General features: G+C 45.2%; 1 protein-coding gene across 1 annotated transcript in view; it reads right to left on the bottom strand.

Moving 5' to 3' along the window:
• Positions 1 to 16,132: 16,132 nt before the first annotated feature.
• Positions 16,133 to 19,649, bottom strand: part of LOC134945685 (uncharacterized) — a 73,267-nt gene continuing 69,750 nt past the window's right edge. The window contains exons 9-10 of the mRNA XM_063935126.1: positions 19,056 to 19,235; positions 16,133 to 16,626 (exon numbers count right to left, since the gene is read on the bottom strand). Coding sequence (XP_063791196.1) covers positions 16,607 to 16,626; positions 19,056 to 19,235 — 200 coding nt within the window. The 3' untranslated portion in view covers positions 16,133 to 16,606. The remainder of the gene's footprint in view (positions 16,627 to 19,055; positions 19,236 to 19,649) is intronic.

The following is a 19,649-nucleotide window of genomic DNA, read 5'->3' as shown; positions in this document are numbered from 1 at the left end:
ACGTCACTGGGCAACGACGTGTGTGCGCATTGCGTCCGCCACGCATGCGCAGACTCGACAAGTTCGCTCCACTTCGACAAACAGCAGAGTGCGAACGGGTTGGAATGACCCCGTGTTCATTAATATATACCAGCTGGCAATTGTGTGCTACATTGTTATGTACAGTTGGGTGTGGTATAGAAGGCAGATAATAACTAGGTCGACAGTGTCTAGGTCGACCACTATTGGTCGACAGTAACTAGGTTGGCAGGGATGCTAGGTCGGCAGGGATGCTAGGTCGACAGGGTCTCTAGGTCGACATGGTCTAGTTCAAAAGGTCAATAGGTCGACATGAGTTTTTTATGGGGGGTTTGTGTCATTTTCTTCATAGAGTGACCGGGAACCCCAATTAGTGCACCGTGTCCCCTCGCATGGCTCGCGGCTTCGGGCAAGGTGCCTCGCTCCACCACCGCTGCGCTCGGCACAGGTTTCCATTCACAATTGTAGTCCACGTGGATCGTTAAGTATGAAAAGGTTCATAAAATGAAAAATAAGTTAAAAACTTATGTCGACCTTTTGACCTGTCGACCTAGAACATGTCAACCTAGAGACCCTGTCGACCTAGTCACTGTCAACCAATAGTGGTTGACCTAGATAGTGTCGACCTAGTTTCTGTCGACCTAGATACCAGATCCCATACAGTTGTTTCCACTTTAATGACACTGTTGTCATTGTCAATTATGTTGTGGTCTCATGCTAGAATGAAAATGAGGCAATAGGATTTACCTACACCACTTTTACACCAAAAACCCAGATTCAACCTAGGTGTCCGGACACAGGCCCTCATTCCGAGTTGTTCGCTCGGTATTTTTCATCGCATCGCAGTGAAAATCCGCTTAGTACGCATGCGCAATGTTCGCACTGCGACTGCGCCAAGTAACTTTACTATGAAGAAAGTATTTTTACTCACGCCTTTTTCTTCGCTCCGGCGAACGTAATGTGATTGACAGGAAATGGGTGTTACTGGGCGGAAACACGGCGTTTCAGGGGCGTGTGGCTGAAAACGCTACCGTTTCCGGGAAAAACGCAGGAGTGGCCGGAGAAACGGTGGGAGTGCCTGGGCGAACGCTGGGTGTGTTTGTGACGTCAACCAGGAACGACAAGCACTGAAATGATCGCACAGGCAGAGTAAGTCTGGAGCTACTCTGAAACTGCTAAGTAGTTAGTAATCGCATTATTGCGAATACATCGGTCGCAATTTTAAGAAGCTAAGATTCACTCCCAGTAGGCGGCGGCTTAGCGTGTGTAACTCTGCTAAATTCGCCTTGCGACCGATCAACTCGGAATGAGGGCCACAGTTCCAACCTGGGTCAGACTTTGTTTACACTGCACACTGGACCAGTGGCGCACCCAGGGGTGGTTTCCGAGCACCCAGAAACCCCTCTCCACCAAAAAAAAATAATTATATATATATATATATATATATATATATATATTTATTTCTTTATTTATTTATTTTTTTCTGCATGAGTGTTAGTAATGGCTGTCTAGCGTCCTCTGCAGCCTGCTGTCTTCCTGGTGGCACTTGTAACTGCTTAATAAAAGTTTACTTTATTTTAATTATAGTACATATATATCCATGATAGAGATGAGCGGGTTCGGTTCCTCGGAATCCGAACCCGCTCGAACTTCAGGTTTTTTTACACGGGTCCGAGCGACTCGGATCTTCCCGCCTTGCTCGGTTAACCCGAGCGCGCCCGAACGTCATCATCCCGCTGTCGGATTCTCGCGAGGCTCGGATTCTATCGCGAGACTCGGATTCTATATAAGGAGCCGCACGTCGCCGCCATTTTCACATGTGCATTGAGATTCATAGGGAGAGGACGTGGCTGGCGTCCTCTCCGTTTATAGAGAAGAGAGTGAGACTAGAGTAGAGATTGACACAGTATACTTTAGTAATTTTGGGGAGCATTAGGAGGAGTACTACTACTTGCTGAAATGATAGTGTGACTGTATATATCTGACTTGTGGGGGAGACAGTGGGGAGCAGTTAGAGTCTGAGAGCAGGAGTACATATTTTAACGTACAGTGCACACTTTTGCTGCCAGAGTGCCACACTGCCATTGTGACCACACTGACCACCAGTATAATATATATTGTGATTGTCTGCTTAGGAGTACTGCTTGCAAGTTGCTGATAGTGTGACCAGTGACCTGACCACCAGTTTAATTAATCACCACCAGTTTAATATATATATATATATATATATATATATAATTGTATATAATATATATATAATTGTATACCACCTACCCGTGTTTTTTTTTTTTTTTCTTTCTTCTTGATACATACTACTATAGTAGCTTACTGTAGCAGTCTGCGGTGCTGCTGAGCTGACAGTGTCCAGCAGGTCCGTCATCAGTCATTACATAATAAATATATATACCTGTCCGGCTGCAGTACTAGTGATATTATATATATATATATATATATATATATGTAAAGGTAGTGGAAAAGAACATGCGCCATATGGTGTAGTATTTAAGAATAAAATGGAGTGATATATATGTAAATAAGATATAAGTACCGGATAACTTCTTGAGATTTAAGCCTATATATCTCAGATAGTTCTTTGTGGCTGTTTCCCCACTGGATAACTTCTTGAGATTGAGCCTGTATATCTCAGACAATTCTTTGTGGCTGTTCCCCACCTAGGGAGAAAAGATCATCGCCATATAGTGTAGTAACCTCAGGTATATCTTGGGGTAACCCCCCTTTCCTGTTATAAGCGTACCAGATTGAAAATTCAATAATGCATATAGGATATGTAAATATCCGTGTAGAACAAGTCGGTCCAGTGATGTGTGATAGCTGAATCAATCGTCTGCTACTGCCTTGTAATTTATCAATGAAGTATTTAATCATTAACAATAATAATAATACACAAATTCAAAAAAATAAATAAAATAAAACAGATCATAAATCTTAGCTGATTGGTATAGGCAGTAGACAGGTCAGTCTCAACGCGTTTCGCCTCCAGGGCTTCCTCAGGAGAATACATCATATCATAAGGTGCACATATTTATACTGCTTTCAGTTTCACTTTCGACTGCACTTCCGGTTCGCGTCATTTCCGGAACCGGAAGTGCTAGGTCCGACTTGTAAATGTATATAAAACTTCCCAATTGTCTTTTCTCTAATAACATTATGTTTCATTGGTGGTATAGTGGAAAATTCAAGGGTATTCTCCTGAGGAAGCCCTGGAGGCGAAACGCGTTGAGACTGACCTGTCTACTGCCTATACCAATCAGCTAAGATTTATGATCTGTTTTATTTTATTTATTTTTTTGAATTTGTGTATTATTATTATTGTTAATGATTAAATACTTCATTGATAAATTACAAGGCAGTAGCAGACGATTGATTCAGCTATCACACATCACTGGACCGACTTGTTCTACACGGATATTTACATATCCTATATGCATTATTGAATTTTCAATCTGGTACGCTTATAACAGGAAAGGGGGGTTACCCCAAGATATACCTGAGGTTACTACACTATATGGCGATGATCTTTTCTCCCTAGGTGGGGAACAGCCACAAAGAATTGTCTGAGATATACAGGCTCAATCTCAAGAAGTTATCCAGTGGGGAAACAGCCACAAAGAACTATCTGAGATATATAGGCTTAAATCTCAAGAAGTTATCCGGTACTTATATCTTATTTACATATATATCACTCCATTTTATTCTTAAATACTACACCATATGGCGCATGTTCTTTTCCACTACCTTTACAGAATTGCATGACTGAACATACCCGAGTCATTTTTGAAGAACGGTGCAGCCACCAAAGAAGTTTGGGAGGTGTCCTTTAACGGAGTGTCTTTGACTGACTTAATCAAAAAGTAGCAGAACTTTCTGACGACCAATTGTTCTACAGTAACTTTTGAACGTGTGACTAAGCGCACCGACCCTAAAAAAACTCTTTTCATATATATATATATATATATATATTAATTTCATCTCATTATCATCCAGTCTATATTAGCAGCAGACACAGTACGGTAGTCCACGGGTGTAGCTACCTCTGTGTCGGCAGTCACTGGTCCATCCATAATTGTATACCACCTACCCGTGGTTTTTTTCTTTTCTTTCTTCTTGATACATACTACTATAGTAGCTTACTGTAGCAGTCTGCGGTGCTGCTGAGCTGACAGTGTCCAGCAGGTCCGTCATCAGTCATTACATAATAAATATATATACCTGTCCGGCTGCAGTACTAGTGATATTATATATATATATATACATATATATTAATTTCATCTCATTATCATCCAGTCTATATTAGCAGCAGACACAGTACGTTAGTCCACGGCTGTAGCTACCTCTCTGTCGGCACTCGGCAGTCCATCCATAATTGTATACCACCTACCCGTGGTTGTTTTATTTTTCTCTTCTTTATACATACTACTATAGTAGCTTACTGTAGCAGTCTGCGGTGCTGCTGAGCTGACAGTGTCCAGCAGGTCCGTCATCAGTCATTACATAATAAATATATAATATATACCTGTCCGGCTGCAGTACTAGTGATATTATATATACATATATATTGATTTCATCTCATTATCATCCAGTCTATATTAGCAGCAGACACAGTACGGTAGTCCACGGCTGTAGCTACCTCTGTGTCAGCAGTCGCTGGTCCATCCATAATTGTATACCACCTACCCGTGTTTTTTTTTTCCTTTCTTCTTGATACATACTACTATAGTAGCTTACTGTAGCAGTCTGCGGTGCTGCTGAGCTGACAGTGTCCAGCAGGTCCGTCATCAGTCATTACATAATAAATATATATATACCTGTCCGGCTGCAGTACTAGTGATATTATATATATATATATATATATATATATATATTAATTTCATCTCATTATCATCCAGTCTATATTAGCAGCAGACACAGTACGGTAGTCCACGGCTGTAGCTACCTCTGTGTCGGCAGTCGCTCGTCCATCCATAAGTATACTAGTATCCATCCATCTCCATTGTTTACCTGAGGTGCCTTTTAGTTGTGCCTATTAAAATATGGAGAACAAAAATGTTGAGGTTCCAAAATTAGGGAAAGATCAAGATCCACTTCCACCTCGTGCTGAAGCTGCTGCCACTAGTCATGGCCGAGACGATGAAATGCCAGCAACGTCGTCTGCCAAGGCCGATGCCCAATGTCATAGTACAGAGCATGTAAAATCCAAAACACCAAACATCAGTAAAAAAAGGACTCAAAAATATAAAATAAAATTGTCGGAGGAGAAGCGTAAACTTGCCAATATGTCATTTACCACACGGAGTGGCAAGGAACGGCTGAGGCCCTGGCCTATGTTCATGGCTAGTGGTTCAGCTTCACATGAGGATGGAAGCACTCAGCCTCTCGCTAGAAAAATGAAAAGACTCAAGCTGGCAAAAGCACCGCAAAGAACTGTGCGTTCTTCGAAATCCCAAATCCACAAGGAGAGTCCAATTGTGTCGGTTGCGATGCCTGACCTTCCCAACACTGGACGTGAAGAGCATACGCCTTCCACCATTTGCACGCCCCCTGCAAGTGCTGGAAGGAGCACCCGCAGTCCAGTTCCTGATAGTCAGATTGAAGATGTCAGTGTTGAAGTACACCAGGATGAGGAGGATATGGGTGTTGCTGGCGCTGGGAAGGAAATTGACAAGGAGGATTCTGATGGTGAGGTGGTTTGTTTAAGTCAGGCACCCGGGGAGACACCTGTTGTCCGTGGGAGGAATAGGGCCGTTGACATGCCTGGTGAAAATACCAAAAAAATCAGCTCTTTGGTGTGGAAGTATTTCACCAGAAATGCGGACAACATTTGTCAAGCCGTATGTTGCCTTTGTCAAGCTGTAATAAGTAGGGGTAAGGACGTTAACCACCTCGGAACATCCTCCCTTATACGTCACCTGCAGCGCATTCATAATAAGTCAGTGACAAGTTCAAAAACTTTGGGCGACAGCGGAAGCAGTCCACTGACCAGTAAATCCCTTCCTCTTGTAACCAAGCTCACGCAAACCACCCCACCAACTCCCTCAGTGTCAATTTCCTCTTTCCCCAGGAATGCCAATAGTCCTGCAGGCCATGTCACTGGCAATTCTGACGAGTCCTCTCCTGCCTGGGATTCCTCCGATGCATCCTTGTGTGTAACGCCTACTGCTGCTGGCGCTGCTGTTGTTGCTGCTGGGAGTCGATGGTCATCCCAGAGGGGAAGTCGTAAGCCCACTTTTACTACTTCCACCAAGCAATTGACTGTCCAACAGTCCTTTGCGAGGAAGATGAAATATCACAGCAGTCATCCTGTTGCAAAGCAGATAACTGAGACCTTGACAACTATGTTGGTGTTAGACGTGCGTCCGGTATCCGCCGTTAGTTCACAGGGAACTAGACAATTTCTTGAGGTAGTGTGCCCCCGTTACCAAATACCATCTAGGTTCCACTTCTCTAGGCAGGCGATACCGAGAATGTACACGGACGTCAGAAAAAGAGTCACCAGTGTCCTAAAAAATGCAGTTGTACCCAATGTCCACTTAACCACGGACATGTGGACAAGTGGAGCAGGGCAGGGTCAGGACTATATGACTGTGACAGCCCACTGGGTAGATGTATGGACTCCCGCCGCAAGAACAGCAGCGGCGGCACCAGTAGCAGCATCTCGCAAACGCCAACTCTTTCCTAGGCAGGCTACGCTTTGTATCACCGGTTTCCAGAATACGCACACAGCTGAAAACCTCTTACGGCAACTGAGGAAGATCATCGCGGAATGGCTTACCCCAATTGGACTCTCCTGTGGATTTGTGGCATCTGACAACGCCAGCAATATTGTGTGTGCATTAAATATGGGCAAATTCCAGCACGTCCCATGTTTTGCACATACCTTGAATTTGGTGGTGCAGAATTTTTAAAAAAATGACAGGGGCGTGCAAGAGATGCTGTCGGTGGCCAGAAGAATTGCGGGACACTTTCGGCGTACAGGCACCACGTACAGAAGACTGGAGCACCACCAAAAACGCCTGAACCTGCCCTGCCATCATCTGAAGCAAGAAGTGGTAACGAGGTGGAATTCAACCCTATATATGCTTTAGAGGTTGGAGGAGCAGCAAAAGGCCATTCAAGCCTATACAATTGAGCACGATATAGGAGGTGGAATGTACCTGTCTCAAGCGCAGTGGAGAATGATTTCAACATTGTGCAAGGTTCTGCAACCTTTTGAACTTGCCACACGTGAAGTCAGTTCAGACACTGCCAGCCTGAGTCAGGTCATTCCCCTCATCAGGCTTTTGCAGAAGAAGCTGGAGGCATTGAAGGAGGAGCTAAAAGGGAGCGATTCCGCTAGGCATGTGGGACTTGTGGATGGAGCCCTTAATTCGCTTAACAAGGATTCACGGGTGGTCAATCTGTTGAAATCAGAGCACTACATTTTGGCCACCGTGCTCGATCCTAGATTTAAAACCTACCTTGGATCTCTCTTTCCGGCAGACACAAGTCTGCTCGGGTTCAAAGACCTGCTGGTGACAAAATTGTCAAGTCAAGCGGAACGCGACCTGTCAACATCTCCTCCTTCACATTCTCCCACAACTGGGGGTGCGAGGAAAAGGCTCAGAATTCCGAGCCCACCCGCTGGCGGTGATGCAGGGCAGTCTGGAGCGACTGCTGATGCTGACATCTGGTCCGGACTGAAGGACCTGACAACGATTACGGACATGTCGTCTACTGTCACTGCATATGATTCTCTCACCATTGAAAGAATGGTGGAGGATTATATGAGTGACCGCATCCAAGTAGGCACGTCAGACAGTCCGTACTTATACTGGCAGGAAAAAGAGGCAATTTGGAGGCCCTTGCACAAACTGGCTTTATTCTACCTAAGTTGCCCTCCCACAAGTGTGTACTCTGAAAGAGTGTTTAGTGCCGCCGCTCACCTTGTCAGCAATCGGCGTACGAGGTTACTTCCAGAAAATGTGGAGAAGATGATGTTCATTAAAATTAATTATAATCAATTCCTCCGTGGAGACATTGACCAGCAGCAATTGCCTCCACAAAGTACACAGGGAGCTGAGATGGTGGATTCCAGTGGGGACGAATTGATAATCTGTGAGGAGCAGGATGTACACGGTGATATATCGGAGGATGATGATGAAGTGGACATCTTGCCTCTGTAGAGCCAGTTTGTGCAAGGAGAGATTAATTGCTTCTTTTTCGGTGGGGGTCCAAACCAACCCGTCATTTCAGTCACAGTCGTGTGGCAGACCCTGTCACTGAAATGATGGGTTGGTTAAAGTGTGCATGTCCTGTTTATACAACATAAGGGTGGGTGGGAGGGCCCAAGGACAATTCCATCTTGCACCTCTTTTTCTTTCATTTTTATTTGCGTCATGTGCTGTTTGGGGAGTGTTTTTTGGAAGGGCCATCCTGCGTGACACTGCAGTGCCACTCCTAGATGGGCCAGGTGTTTGTGTCGGCCACTAGGGTCGCTTAGCTTACTCACACAGCTACCTCATTGCGCCTCTTTTTTTCTTCTTTGCGTCATGTGCTGTTTGGGGAGTGTTTTTTGGAAGGGCCATCCTGCGTGACACTGCAGTGCCACTCCTAGATGGGCCAGGTGTTTGTGTCGGCCACTAGGGTCGCTTATCTTACTCACACAGCTACCTCATTGCGCCTCTTTTTTTCTTTGCGTCATGTGCTGTTTGGGGAGTGTTTTTTGGAAGGGCCATCCTGCGTGACACTGCAGTGCCACTCCTAGATGGGCCAGGTGTTTGTGTCGGCCACTAGGGTCGCTTATCTTACTCACACAGCTACCTCATTGCGCCTCTTTTTTTCTTTGCGTCATGTGCTGTTTGGGGAGTGTTTTTTGGAAGGGCCATCCTGCGTGACACTGCATTGCCACTCCTAGATGGGCCAGGTGTTTGTGTCGGCCACTAGGGTCGCTTAGCTTAGTCATCCAGCGACCTCGGTGCAAATTTTAGGACTAAAAATAATATTGTGAGGTGTGAGGTATTCAGAATAGACTGAAAATGAGTGGAAATTATGGTTTTTGAGGTTAATAATACTTTGGGATCAAAATGACCCCCAAATTCTATGATTTAAGCTGTTTTTTAGTGTTTTTTGAAAAAAAAGACCCGAATCCAAAACACACCCGAATCCGACAAAAAAAATTCGGTGAGGTTTTGCCAAAACGCGGTTGAACCCAAAACACGGCAGCGGAACTGAACCCAAAACCAAAACACAAAACCCGAAAAATTTCAAGTGCACATCTCTAATCCATGTGCAATTTGTACATACAGCGGGGTTCGAAAGTTTGGCCACCCCAGGCAAAAAAAAAAAAGTGTTTACAAGCTGTGATATTTGCCAAAGGGGGCAGTACAAGGTATTAACTTTGCAGGGTGCTCAAACTTTTGCAGACGCCATTTTTTGTTTTCTGTTCTTCTGAAAGTGTAAATGATGGAAATAGAATCAAACTTTTTTGACATGTTATAAGAATGTCTTATCTGTAATTTGATGACTTTTGGAGATTTTCCCATCTTTCCTTGGCTTCTTTATGCACATTAAAATGAATTTTTGCATGGGGTGGCCAAACTTTCGAACCCCACTGTACATATATACACATGTATGTATATACATACATACATACATATAAACACACACATATATGATATATATACATGCAAATATATACGTGTACTGTATGTGTATGTATATATATATATATATATATATGCAGGTTTAATATGCTATGTGTATATGTGTATATGTATATAAATATATACATAGGTGTATATATATGTGTAAATATGTAGATATATATATACACAGACACACTAGTTTTACGGACCCAGCATATACTGGGTTACCTCAGTTCCCAACCTTGTGCTTGGCTCCACCCAGTTCTGGAAACACCCCCCCCCCCCATGCAAATCCTTTGTTTGCTACTGTGGACCCAGGTTATTCCCATTTATACCCCTTTCACATTGCACAAACAACCGATGCGACACTGGACCCGTTCACTAGATAGGGAGAGGCGGCGTGGAGATGAGCTCATCTTCCAGTGCCCCCTCCACCCCTGCTGCCGGCTCTGCCCCCACCGCTATGGCAACCCACCCGGCAAATTGCTGGGTCAGGAAGCCGCCTGTTAGGGTCCAATGCTGGATCTGGCATGTGCAGTATGAAAGGGGTATTACACTGAACCCGGGTCTGTCACTCACAGACACTCCCTTGAGGCGGGCCTTTGCACACACAGCCAATCAGCAGCTTTTAAGCAAAACCCTAGTCGGATATCCCGTGTTGAGCTGTTTACACTGCACCGTTTCCTGCTTCCAACCCTGGTAGCTACCAGGGTCAGATTCCCTGGTCACTCGACCTGGGTTATTTTTCAAGGACCCTATTACACCAAGCTGTGACGTGGGTAGACCCAGTGTCGGACTGGGGCAAGAAGGGCCCACCGGGGGAATGTAGTGATAGGGCCCCATACTTAGGGGTGTGGCCAGCCTACAAAGGGGGTGTGTGGACAGCCTCCTCAGAGGCTTGAGATACAGAATAGTTTAGTGCAGTGCAATGCAACATATCTACCATGTATAATACAAGTGCACAGTTAGGAACCTGATCCCTAGAGGAAGTAGTGGTCCCTCAGGCAGTGGGGCCTACCGGTGGTTTCCCTGGTACCCCTGTGGGCCAGTCCGACCCTGGGTAGACCCAGCAATAACCCAGGTCAAAAGCTCGGTGTAAAAGGGGTGTAAGAAACAAAAAGGTTTATTATATTATATCACCATACTGCTTATTATATATAAAAGGTCTTGCAGCTTTTTGGATGGTTCCAACAATATCATGCAAATAGGAACTACAGTATTCCGGTGGTCATTCCGAGTTGTTCGCTCTGCATTTTTTTGTCGCAACGGAGCGATTAGTCGCTAAGGCGCATGCGCAATGTCCGCAGTGCGACTGCGCCAAGTAAATTTGCTATGCAGTTAGGTATTTTACTCACGGCATTACAAGGTTTTTTCTTCGTTCTGGTGATCGTAATGTGATTGACAGGAAGTGGGTGTTTCTGGGCGGAAACTGGCCGTTTTATGGGCGTGTGCGAAAAAACGCTACAGTTTCTGGGAAAAACGCGGGAGTGGCTGAAGAAACGGAGGAGTGTCTGGGCGAACGCTGGGTGTGTTTGTGATGTCAAACCAGGAACGACAAGCACTGAACTGATCGCAGTGTATTAGTAAATCTGGAGCTACTCAGAAACTGCTAAGAAGTGTCTATTCGCAATTCTGCTAATCTTTTGTTCGCAATTTTACTATGCTAAGATTCACTCCCAGTAGGCGGTGGCTTAGCGTGTGCAAAGCTGCTAAAAGCAGCTAGCGAGCGAACAACTCGGAATGAGGGCCTCCATGTTTTAGTGATTGTAATTGTATTTTTAATGATTTTTTGTTTTTGTTTTTATTTTATTTTTTTGTTTAGGGAATTTGTGAGTCTTATGACAGAATAAAAGTTAAGTTTTAAACATATGTCAAGAGCGGCTCAACAAATAGAGTTTTCTTTTTCTGATAAATGTAATACTTCATTACTCTCGGGAGCAACACTGGTCTTGATACTTAATAATACATATACATGTTGAAAGGTATTCATACCACAATATTATATGCTCTGTATGAACTGACACAGGTTGAATTATGGGCCCTCATTCCGAGTTGTTCGCTCGCAAGCTGCTTTTAGCAGCTTTGCACACGCTAAGCCGCCGCCTACTGGGAGTGAATCTTAGCTTCTCAAAATTGCGACCGACGGATTCGCAATATTGCGAATAGACCTCTCTTAGCAGTTTCTGAGTAGATCCGGACTTACTCTGCCAGTGCGATCAGTTCAGTGCTTGTCGTTCCTGGTTTGACGTCACAAACACACCCAGCATTCGCCCAGACACTCCTCCGTTTCTCCAGCCACTCCCGCGTTTTTCCCAGAAACGGTAGCATTTTTTCGCACACTCCCATAAAACGGCCTGTTTCCGCCCAGAAACACCCACTTCCTGTCAATCACATTACGATCACCAGAACGACGAAAAAACCTCGTAATGCCGTGAGTAAAATACCTAACTGCATAGCAAATTTACTTGGCGCAGTCGCACTGCGGACATTGCACATGCGCATTAAGTGGAAAATCGCTGCGATGCGGAGAAATTTACAGAGCGAACAACTCGGAATGAGGGCCATAGGGCGGAGTAGAGCTGGGCCTGGCAGGGACTATCAGGGATTCAAAAGCAGATATCCAAATTAAGAATTATATGGTCACAAATTAGAGGGTTCAATTCATTGGAGATAAATAAAAATAAATAAATAAATTAAAAATTAAAAAAATTAAAAATATATATAATAATCATAATAATAATAATATAAAAATAACAACAACAAAAAACAAACCCTGTCAGACTGCAATAATCAGATTATCAAAAATTGGGGAAAAAAAGGGGTTGCTATTGTATGATATTCCCCTATGTGCCCCACATGCCCCCCAGCAGCGTGTTCCACTACATGCCCCCATGTGTGTCCCTATACATTGCACTATATCAATGCACTTTGGGCCTACTGTATGTGAGTTATATTGTTTCTGTGCAGGGTGCTGTATTTTTTTTACTCTGCAGTTTAGATTTCATTTTGAACACACCCTACCCAAATCTAATTCTCTCTGTACATGTTACATCCACCCCACAGTGCACATGCTTTTGACCATTAGAGGAAGATTTTGCTTTTGCAATCAACCTTGAATTAGGAACTATATCATAACGTTTCATCACTGCACTTCATTCCCTTATCCACTGCACTACATCATTATACATCCCCTACATGTATACTTACGAGCCCCGCTCCTGATTCCAGACCGCTGCTGACCTCCGCCGGAGCCGCTCCTCGAATCTATGGGAGAGACGTCATGACGTCTCTCCCATAGCACAGCATAGACACTAGAGGTCAATTATGACCCCTAGCGTCTATGTGCCAGTCCCACAATGCTGTGCGGTGCGCGATGACGTCATCGCAAACCGCACAACAAAGGTCCTCTCCACGAAGGGAAACTAGATGGGTAGCGTCTAGCTTCCCTTCGTGGAGAGGACCTTTCCATGGTGTCACCGGGAGGAAGCGGCAGAACCGGGGGCACTGACCAACAGTAGCGGATCTTGCCATGGCGGCACCCTCTGGATGGTGGCGGCGCCCTCCTGAAGGCGGCGCCCTGGGCCAAAATCCCGTGTGCCCGTAGTAAGATCTGCTACTGGGTACACCACATAATTGCACTACATGCCCCTATATACTGCAATACATTACTACACTACATAGCTTATATGGTACACTACATTACTACACTACATCCCCCTATAAGCTACACCAAATCCCCCCATCTGGGAGGCAAAGCGGAGGTTGATAAGGCTAACTGAAAAACACAGCACCAACAGCTTATTCTATTGCTTGTACAGTGCACCGCACGCTAGTTGCAGCACTGCATGGCAAAGAAGAGAGTTTAAGACAGTAGCCAGCATAGGAGAGATCCCAGGTACTGGAGCTCACCCGCACAGCGTCGGAACCAGCTATGGGCAGACAGGTGGCTCAGAGACTTTGCCCTGGGAGCCGTCTGCTGTCTCACTGGAGCAGCACAGCACTGCCAGTAAAAAAAAAAAAATGAAAAAGAAAACCCTGCTCCTCTGTAACCCCTCAACGCCACCTCAAATCCTGCACCCAGGACGCATGCCTACTTAGCCCCCCCTAGTTGCAGCCCAGCACACACATACATACAGTGCCCATATACACAAACATTCAATAATGTATTACTAGTCAGTAAATTCAGGATGCTGAAAATATTTTTATTTCTCTTTGTTTCTAATTATGTTACAAGAAACATCACAGTGCAGACCTAGCCTCTGATACCTGGAGGAGCGCATGTAGCCTGTTACCTGACTGCTATCCAGGATATCAGGATAACTCACACCCTCTGTTACCTGGGAGCGCATGTAGCCTGTTACCTGACTGCTATCCAGGATATCAGGATAACTCACACCCTCTGTTACCAGGGAGCGCATGTAGCCTATTACCTGACTGCTATCCAGGATATCAGGATAACTCACAGCCTCTGTTACCTGGAGGAGCTGCCTGTTACCTGACTGCTAACCAGGATATCAGGATAACTCAAAGCCTCTGATACCTGGAGGAGCTCCTGTAGCCTGTTACCTGACTGCTATCCAGGATATCAGGATAACTCACAACCTCTGATGCCTGGAGGAGCTCCTGTAGCCTGTTACCTGACTACTATCCAGGATATCAGGATAACTCACAACCTCTGTTACCTGGAGGAGCTCCTGTAGCCTGTTACCTGACTCCCATCCAGGATATCAGGATAACTCACAACCTCTGTTACCTGGAGGAGCGCATGTAGCCTGTTACCTGACTGCTATCCAGGATATCAGGATAACTCACAGCCTCTGTTACCTGGAGGAGCTGCCTGTTACCTGACTGCTAACCAGGATATCAGGATAACTCACAGCCTCTGTTACCTGGAGGAGCGCATGTAGCCTGTTACCTGACTTCTATCCAGGATATCAGGATAACTCACAGCCTCTGTTACATGGAGGAGCTCCTGTAGCCTGTTACCTGACTGCTATCCAGGATATCAGGATAACTCACAGCCTCTGTTACCTGGAGGAGCACACGTAGCCTGTAACCTGACTCCTATCCAGGATATCAGGATAACTCACAGCCTCTGTTACGTGGAGGAGCTTCTGTATCCTGTTACCTGACTCTTATCCAGGATATCAGGATAACTCACAGCCTCTGTTACATGGAGGAGCGCATGTAGCCTGTTACCTGACTACTATCCAGGATATCAGGATAACTCACAGCCTCTGTTACCTGGAGGAGCGCATGTAGCCTGTTACCTGACTGCTATCCAGGATATCAGGATAACTCACAGCCTCTGTTACCTGGAGGAGCTTCTGTATCCTGTTACCTGACTGCTATCCAGGATATCAGGATAACTCACAGCCTCTGTTACCTGGAGGAGCGCATGTAGCCTGTTACCTGACTGCTATCCAGGATATCAGGATAACTCACAGCCTCTGTTACCTGGAGGAGCGCATGTAGCCTGTTACCTGACTCCTATCCAGGATATCAGGATAACTCACAACCTCTGTCCAGGATTATACTCATTTGGGGGTCCTTATCTACTCACACATTGCTGGAGAGGTCTACACCAGTTATAACAGCACAGTACAAAATAGGATTAATAAGAATGAGATTTGTGCATTATCACAACACTCAACCATTAACACAGCTCAGTGACTTATGCCTTGTAAAGACGGCATCTTGTAATGCATCCAACTTAACATCTAATGTACAGATGTGTGTTACAAAGATATGTGGTCCTATTTATCAATTTATATGTAGCATCAAGCATATATATCTGGCGCACATCATCTCTAGCTAATTCCCCAGAGCTAACTGAGTGACTAAGGAAGAAATTTATAAGGAAGTTGCAAAATAAATTAATATTCTTAGAGTGTAAGCGCAAGCTTTGTGAGCAATTTATTTGTCTTGTCTGGTCATATTCCATTATTTTGATTTCTGTATTGTACCATATACGCAATCTGAGGCGCCTCATAAATAAACATTGATGATGATGATTATGGTGTCTCTAATTATCAATATATAAACAGTCTTTAAAAATGTATCCTGCAAATTCATTGATGAGCACTTTATAGCCTGGGTTGATATCCACTAACGCAAGACAATGACTGTTGGGTTTCGCTGCTGAAGGAGACACGAGCCCAGAATGAAACAAATTGGTCCGGTTCCCCCAATTAACTGGGAGTCCCACATGTTGGGGTATCAGGCTGCACAGTTCTGGAGCTGGTTAAGGGGGAACTAATTTTCCCTTAAAATGAGCATTTATTAAAGAACGAAAGACATGGGGTTAAATGGAATAGGGTGCGAGAAGCCGGAGGTGCGGGAGTTTGTGTAAGAATGCTCATGTTTTTAAAGCGGCAAACTTGCCAGATTGGTCTTGTCTTGTAAATGATTGCTGCTTTAAGAATATGAGCATTCTTGCACAAACTCCCGCACCTCCGGCTTCTCGTACCCTATAACATTTCGCCCTGGTGTCCGTCATTATCAGATGGTAAGGCGCAAACTCTACATCAGGAATCTAACAGATGGGCACAAAAATTTGGCCAGAAGGAAACTTAAGTGAGGGCTTATCTGTTCCTAAAGACACACTTAACCCCGGTAGGATGCCTCACTAAGGGGCGTGCTTCATCTACGTGTCATTGCCCTCGCTGTACACTGCTGACATGCAACAGGCCAGCTGCAGGCACAAAAGGCTGTGAGTGCAATATACATTTAACTCTAAAAACACTAAAACTATATATGTGATCAGTCAGTCTATGCAGAGTTTCTGTCACTTTGTCTGTACTCCCAGTGATCAGAATATCTCTCTTGTAATGGAAGATCATCACATCCAGGTGAGCTGGCTCCTAACCAGTAACATGTGGTACTGTAGCAGAATGATGAAGAGTCGTACTGAGAGTATACTGGCATCCATCCCACGTGAAGGAAGATTAGTCCTGTGAGGTAGAACCTGTAGGGAATGAGAAGAAAGCGTTAGCCAGGTCTATGACAGTCCACCACTGCTATGGTCTCTACAACAGACATTCTATTGCTTGGAAAGAGCAATGACTATAACTGGGAACATGGGAGTGATGGACAGACATGATGCGGGCATGGTAACAGAGGCTCTCATTATCACTTGGATCCGCTCTGAAACTATATGTTCTATAAAGACACTGGTTTTGGGATGTATAAAGCATGGTAGTCCCATTGGCTAATGATAATGCCCACCCTATTCCCTGGAATATATCTTTCCCGAATAAGTATATGAATAGTGGAATCATCTAAACACTAGTTCATTTCCTATTACTGCTCCTTTACTCCATACTTTGCCCTCACTACCAGCGGCTCTGTGACCCTCTATTAGGTACATTACAGTTACCCTGATTTTGTATACTCCAGAGTTTGTATATTGCTTTAGTCCTAGCAATGTAATTGGTGAGGATATTATGTGCTGTTGCTATTACTGTATATGTCATTACATGTATGTTGTTTATCTTTAAGCTTAATTGTATTCACATACTGTATCTGTTATTATGTATACTACATTCATATATTTCATATAACTATGATGATGGAATCATGGTATGGACTCTATGCAACCTGTAAACACTGATAATGATGATGATGATGATGATGATGATGATGATGATGATGATGATGAAGATGATCCGGTTGTCATTCCCTATGTATGGTGACAGCAGGTCTTGCTCTTTGCTTACCCACATCAAGCTGTGAATTGTGCTCATAATTAAATATCTAGTTCTTTGTGAACTTTTTTTTAATCCAGGTGGACCCAATGAAACAACAGAGACCCTGCTATTATTGCCTATTCCATCCTGCTACAACAGCTGGTACTACTTGCATCCTGCACTGCTGCCCACATAGAGTGAGAAACTCAGAAAATTCAAGTACAAGTCACAAAGCATTTGAATGTATGCAGAAAAGTGCAAGTGCTCTGCAGAATAATAGGTGCAAAGTACTTATGGCAGCCCAGAGGTGCTGCAGACCAGAAACACAACAGCAGCACCTCTAGCAACCCAAAGGTACTGCAGGCCGGAAACACAACAGCAGCACCTCTAGCAGCCCAAAGGTACTGCAGGCCGGAAACACAACAGCAGCACCTCTAGCAGCCCAAAGGTACTGCAGGCCAGAAACACAAACAGCAGCACCTCTAGCAGCCCAGAGGTACTGCAGGCCAGAAACACAACAGCAGCACCTCTAGCAGCCCAGAGGTGCTGCAGGCCAGAAACACAACAGCAGCACCTCTAGCAGCCCAAAGGTACTGCAGGCCAGAAACACAACAGCAGCACCTCTAGCAACCTAGAGGTGCTGCAGGCCAGAAACACAACAGCAGCACCTCTAGCAGCCCAGAGGTGCTGCAGGCCAGAAACACAACAGCAGCACCTCTAGCAACCCAAAGGTACTGCAGGCCGGAAACACAACAGCAGCACCTCTAGCAGCCCAAAGGTACTGCAGGCCAGAAACACAAACAGCAGCACCTCTAGCAGCCCAGAGGTGCTGCAGGCCAGAAACACAACAGCAGCACCTCTAGCAGCCCAGAGGTGCTGCAGGCCAGAAACACAACAGCAGCACCTCTAGCAACCCAAAGGTACTGCAGGCCGGAAACACAACAGCAGCACCTCTAGCAGCCCAAAGATACTGCTGGCCGGAAACAAAACAGCAGCACCTCTAACAGCCCAGAGGTACTGCAGGCCAAAAAACACAACAGCAGCACCTCAAGCAACCAAAACGTACTGCAGGCAAGAAACACATCAGCAGCACCTCTAGCAGCCCAGATACACAACAGCAGCACCTCTAGCAACCCAAAGGTACCTCAGGCCGGAAACACAACAGCAGCACCTCTAGCAGCCCAAAGGTACTGCAGGCCAGAAACACAACAGCAGCACCTCTAGTAACCCAAAGGTACTGCAGGCCGGAAACACAACAGCAGCACCTCTAGCAGCCCATAGACAATATAGGCCAGACAATATAAAAGGCAAAGTCCTGACAATTTAATAAATTAATTTTAAAAATAGTTTCCATATTTCTTCTATTACTTGTGGTTACTTGTAACAGTTCTCCTTTGCCCTGGGGGAAAGTGACAAAAATATGAAGTGGGTGGTTCAATTCCATGCAATGTGCATGAAGTGATGGCAGAATGGATGGGTGGAGTCACTCCATGACCATTATCTCACCCCCCCCCCTCCCCCCCCCCCCGGAGGGTAGCAGGAAAATGAGCAGAGAATGACTACCATAGTAGGTGGTAATTTGCACAGCCAAAGTCCAGTGGCACATCGCTCAGAATTGAACTGATGCCAAAAAGCCAGCATGGCATTACCCCTGTCATACTAAGACTAAGACCTCGCGGGTGGACTGGCAGTGCTGGAACAGCCTTACCTCCTTTGATAAACTTCTTTATAGTCACTAGTTTCTCCAGGTAAGTTCTTTCATCTGTGGTGAACAGGAAAATATCTGCAGCCTTTTCTTTAATGCTTGGCTGGGTTTCCAGGATCCGATCCTTCTCCCCATCACTGCTCTCTATCAGATCATCAACCACGACAATCACATTACTCCGTCCTGCAGACAAAGGACAAAGTGATACACCAATAACCAGAGAGAAAATAGAAGAATGGAGATTGTGACAGTACCGGGAATATTCTATGTCCCAGGGCCAGACTAACAATGGAACAGATAGGACTACAGCTCCAGGCCTCCACATAAAAATAGGCCCATCATCTTGACAGCACGATAGTGAAGACCAGTGCACAACTGGCCACACGGTAGGCCATAAATTCTAATGGGCCCTACACATTGGCCGATATGCCGCCGAGCTGCCCGACGGCGGATACGGCCGACGGGCGACCCAGCGGCGGAGGGGCAGTGACGGGGGGAGTGAAGTTTCTTCACTCCCCCCGTCACCCGGCTGCATTGAAGTGCAGGCTAATATGGACGAGATCGTCCATATTGGCCTGCATGTACAGCCGACGGCGG

This window comes from Pseudophryne corroboree, chromosome 7, assembly GCF_028390025.1.
Source record: "Pseudophryne corroboree isolate aPseCor3 chromosome 7, aPseCor3.hap2, whole genome shotgun sequence".
NCBI classification, from domain to species: domain Eukaryota; kingdom Metazoa; phylum Chordata; class Amphibia; order Anura; family Myobatrachidae; genus Pseudophryne; species Pseudophryne corroboree.
Note: the sequence above shows the minus strand (reverse complement) of the source record. Positions and strands in the feature narration are given on the sequence as shown.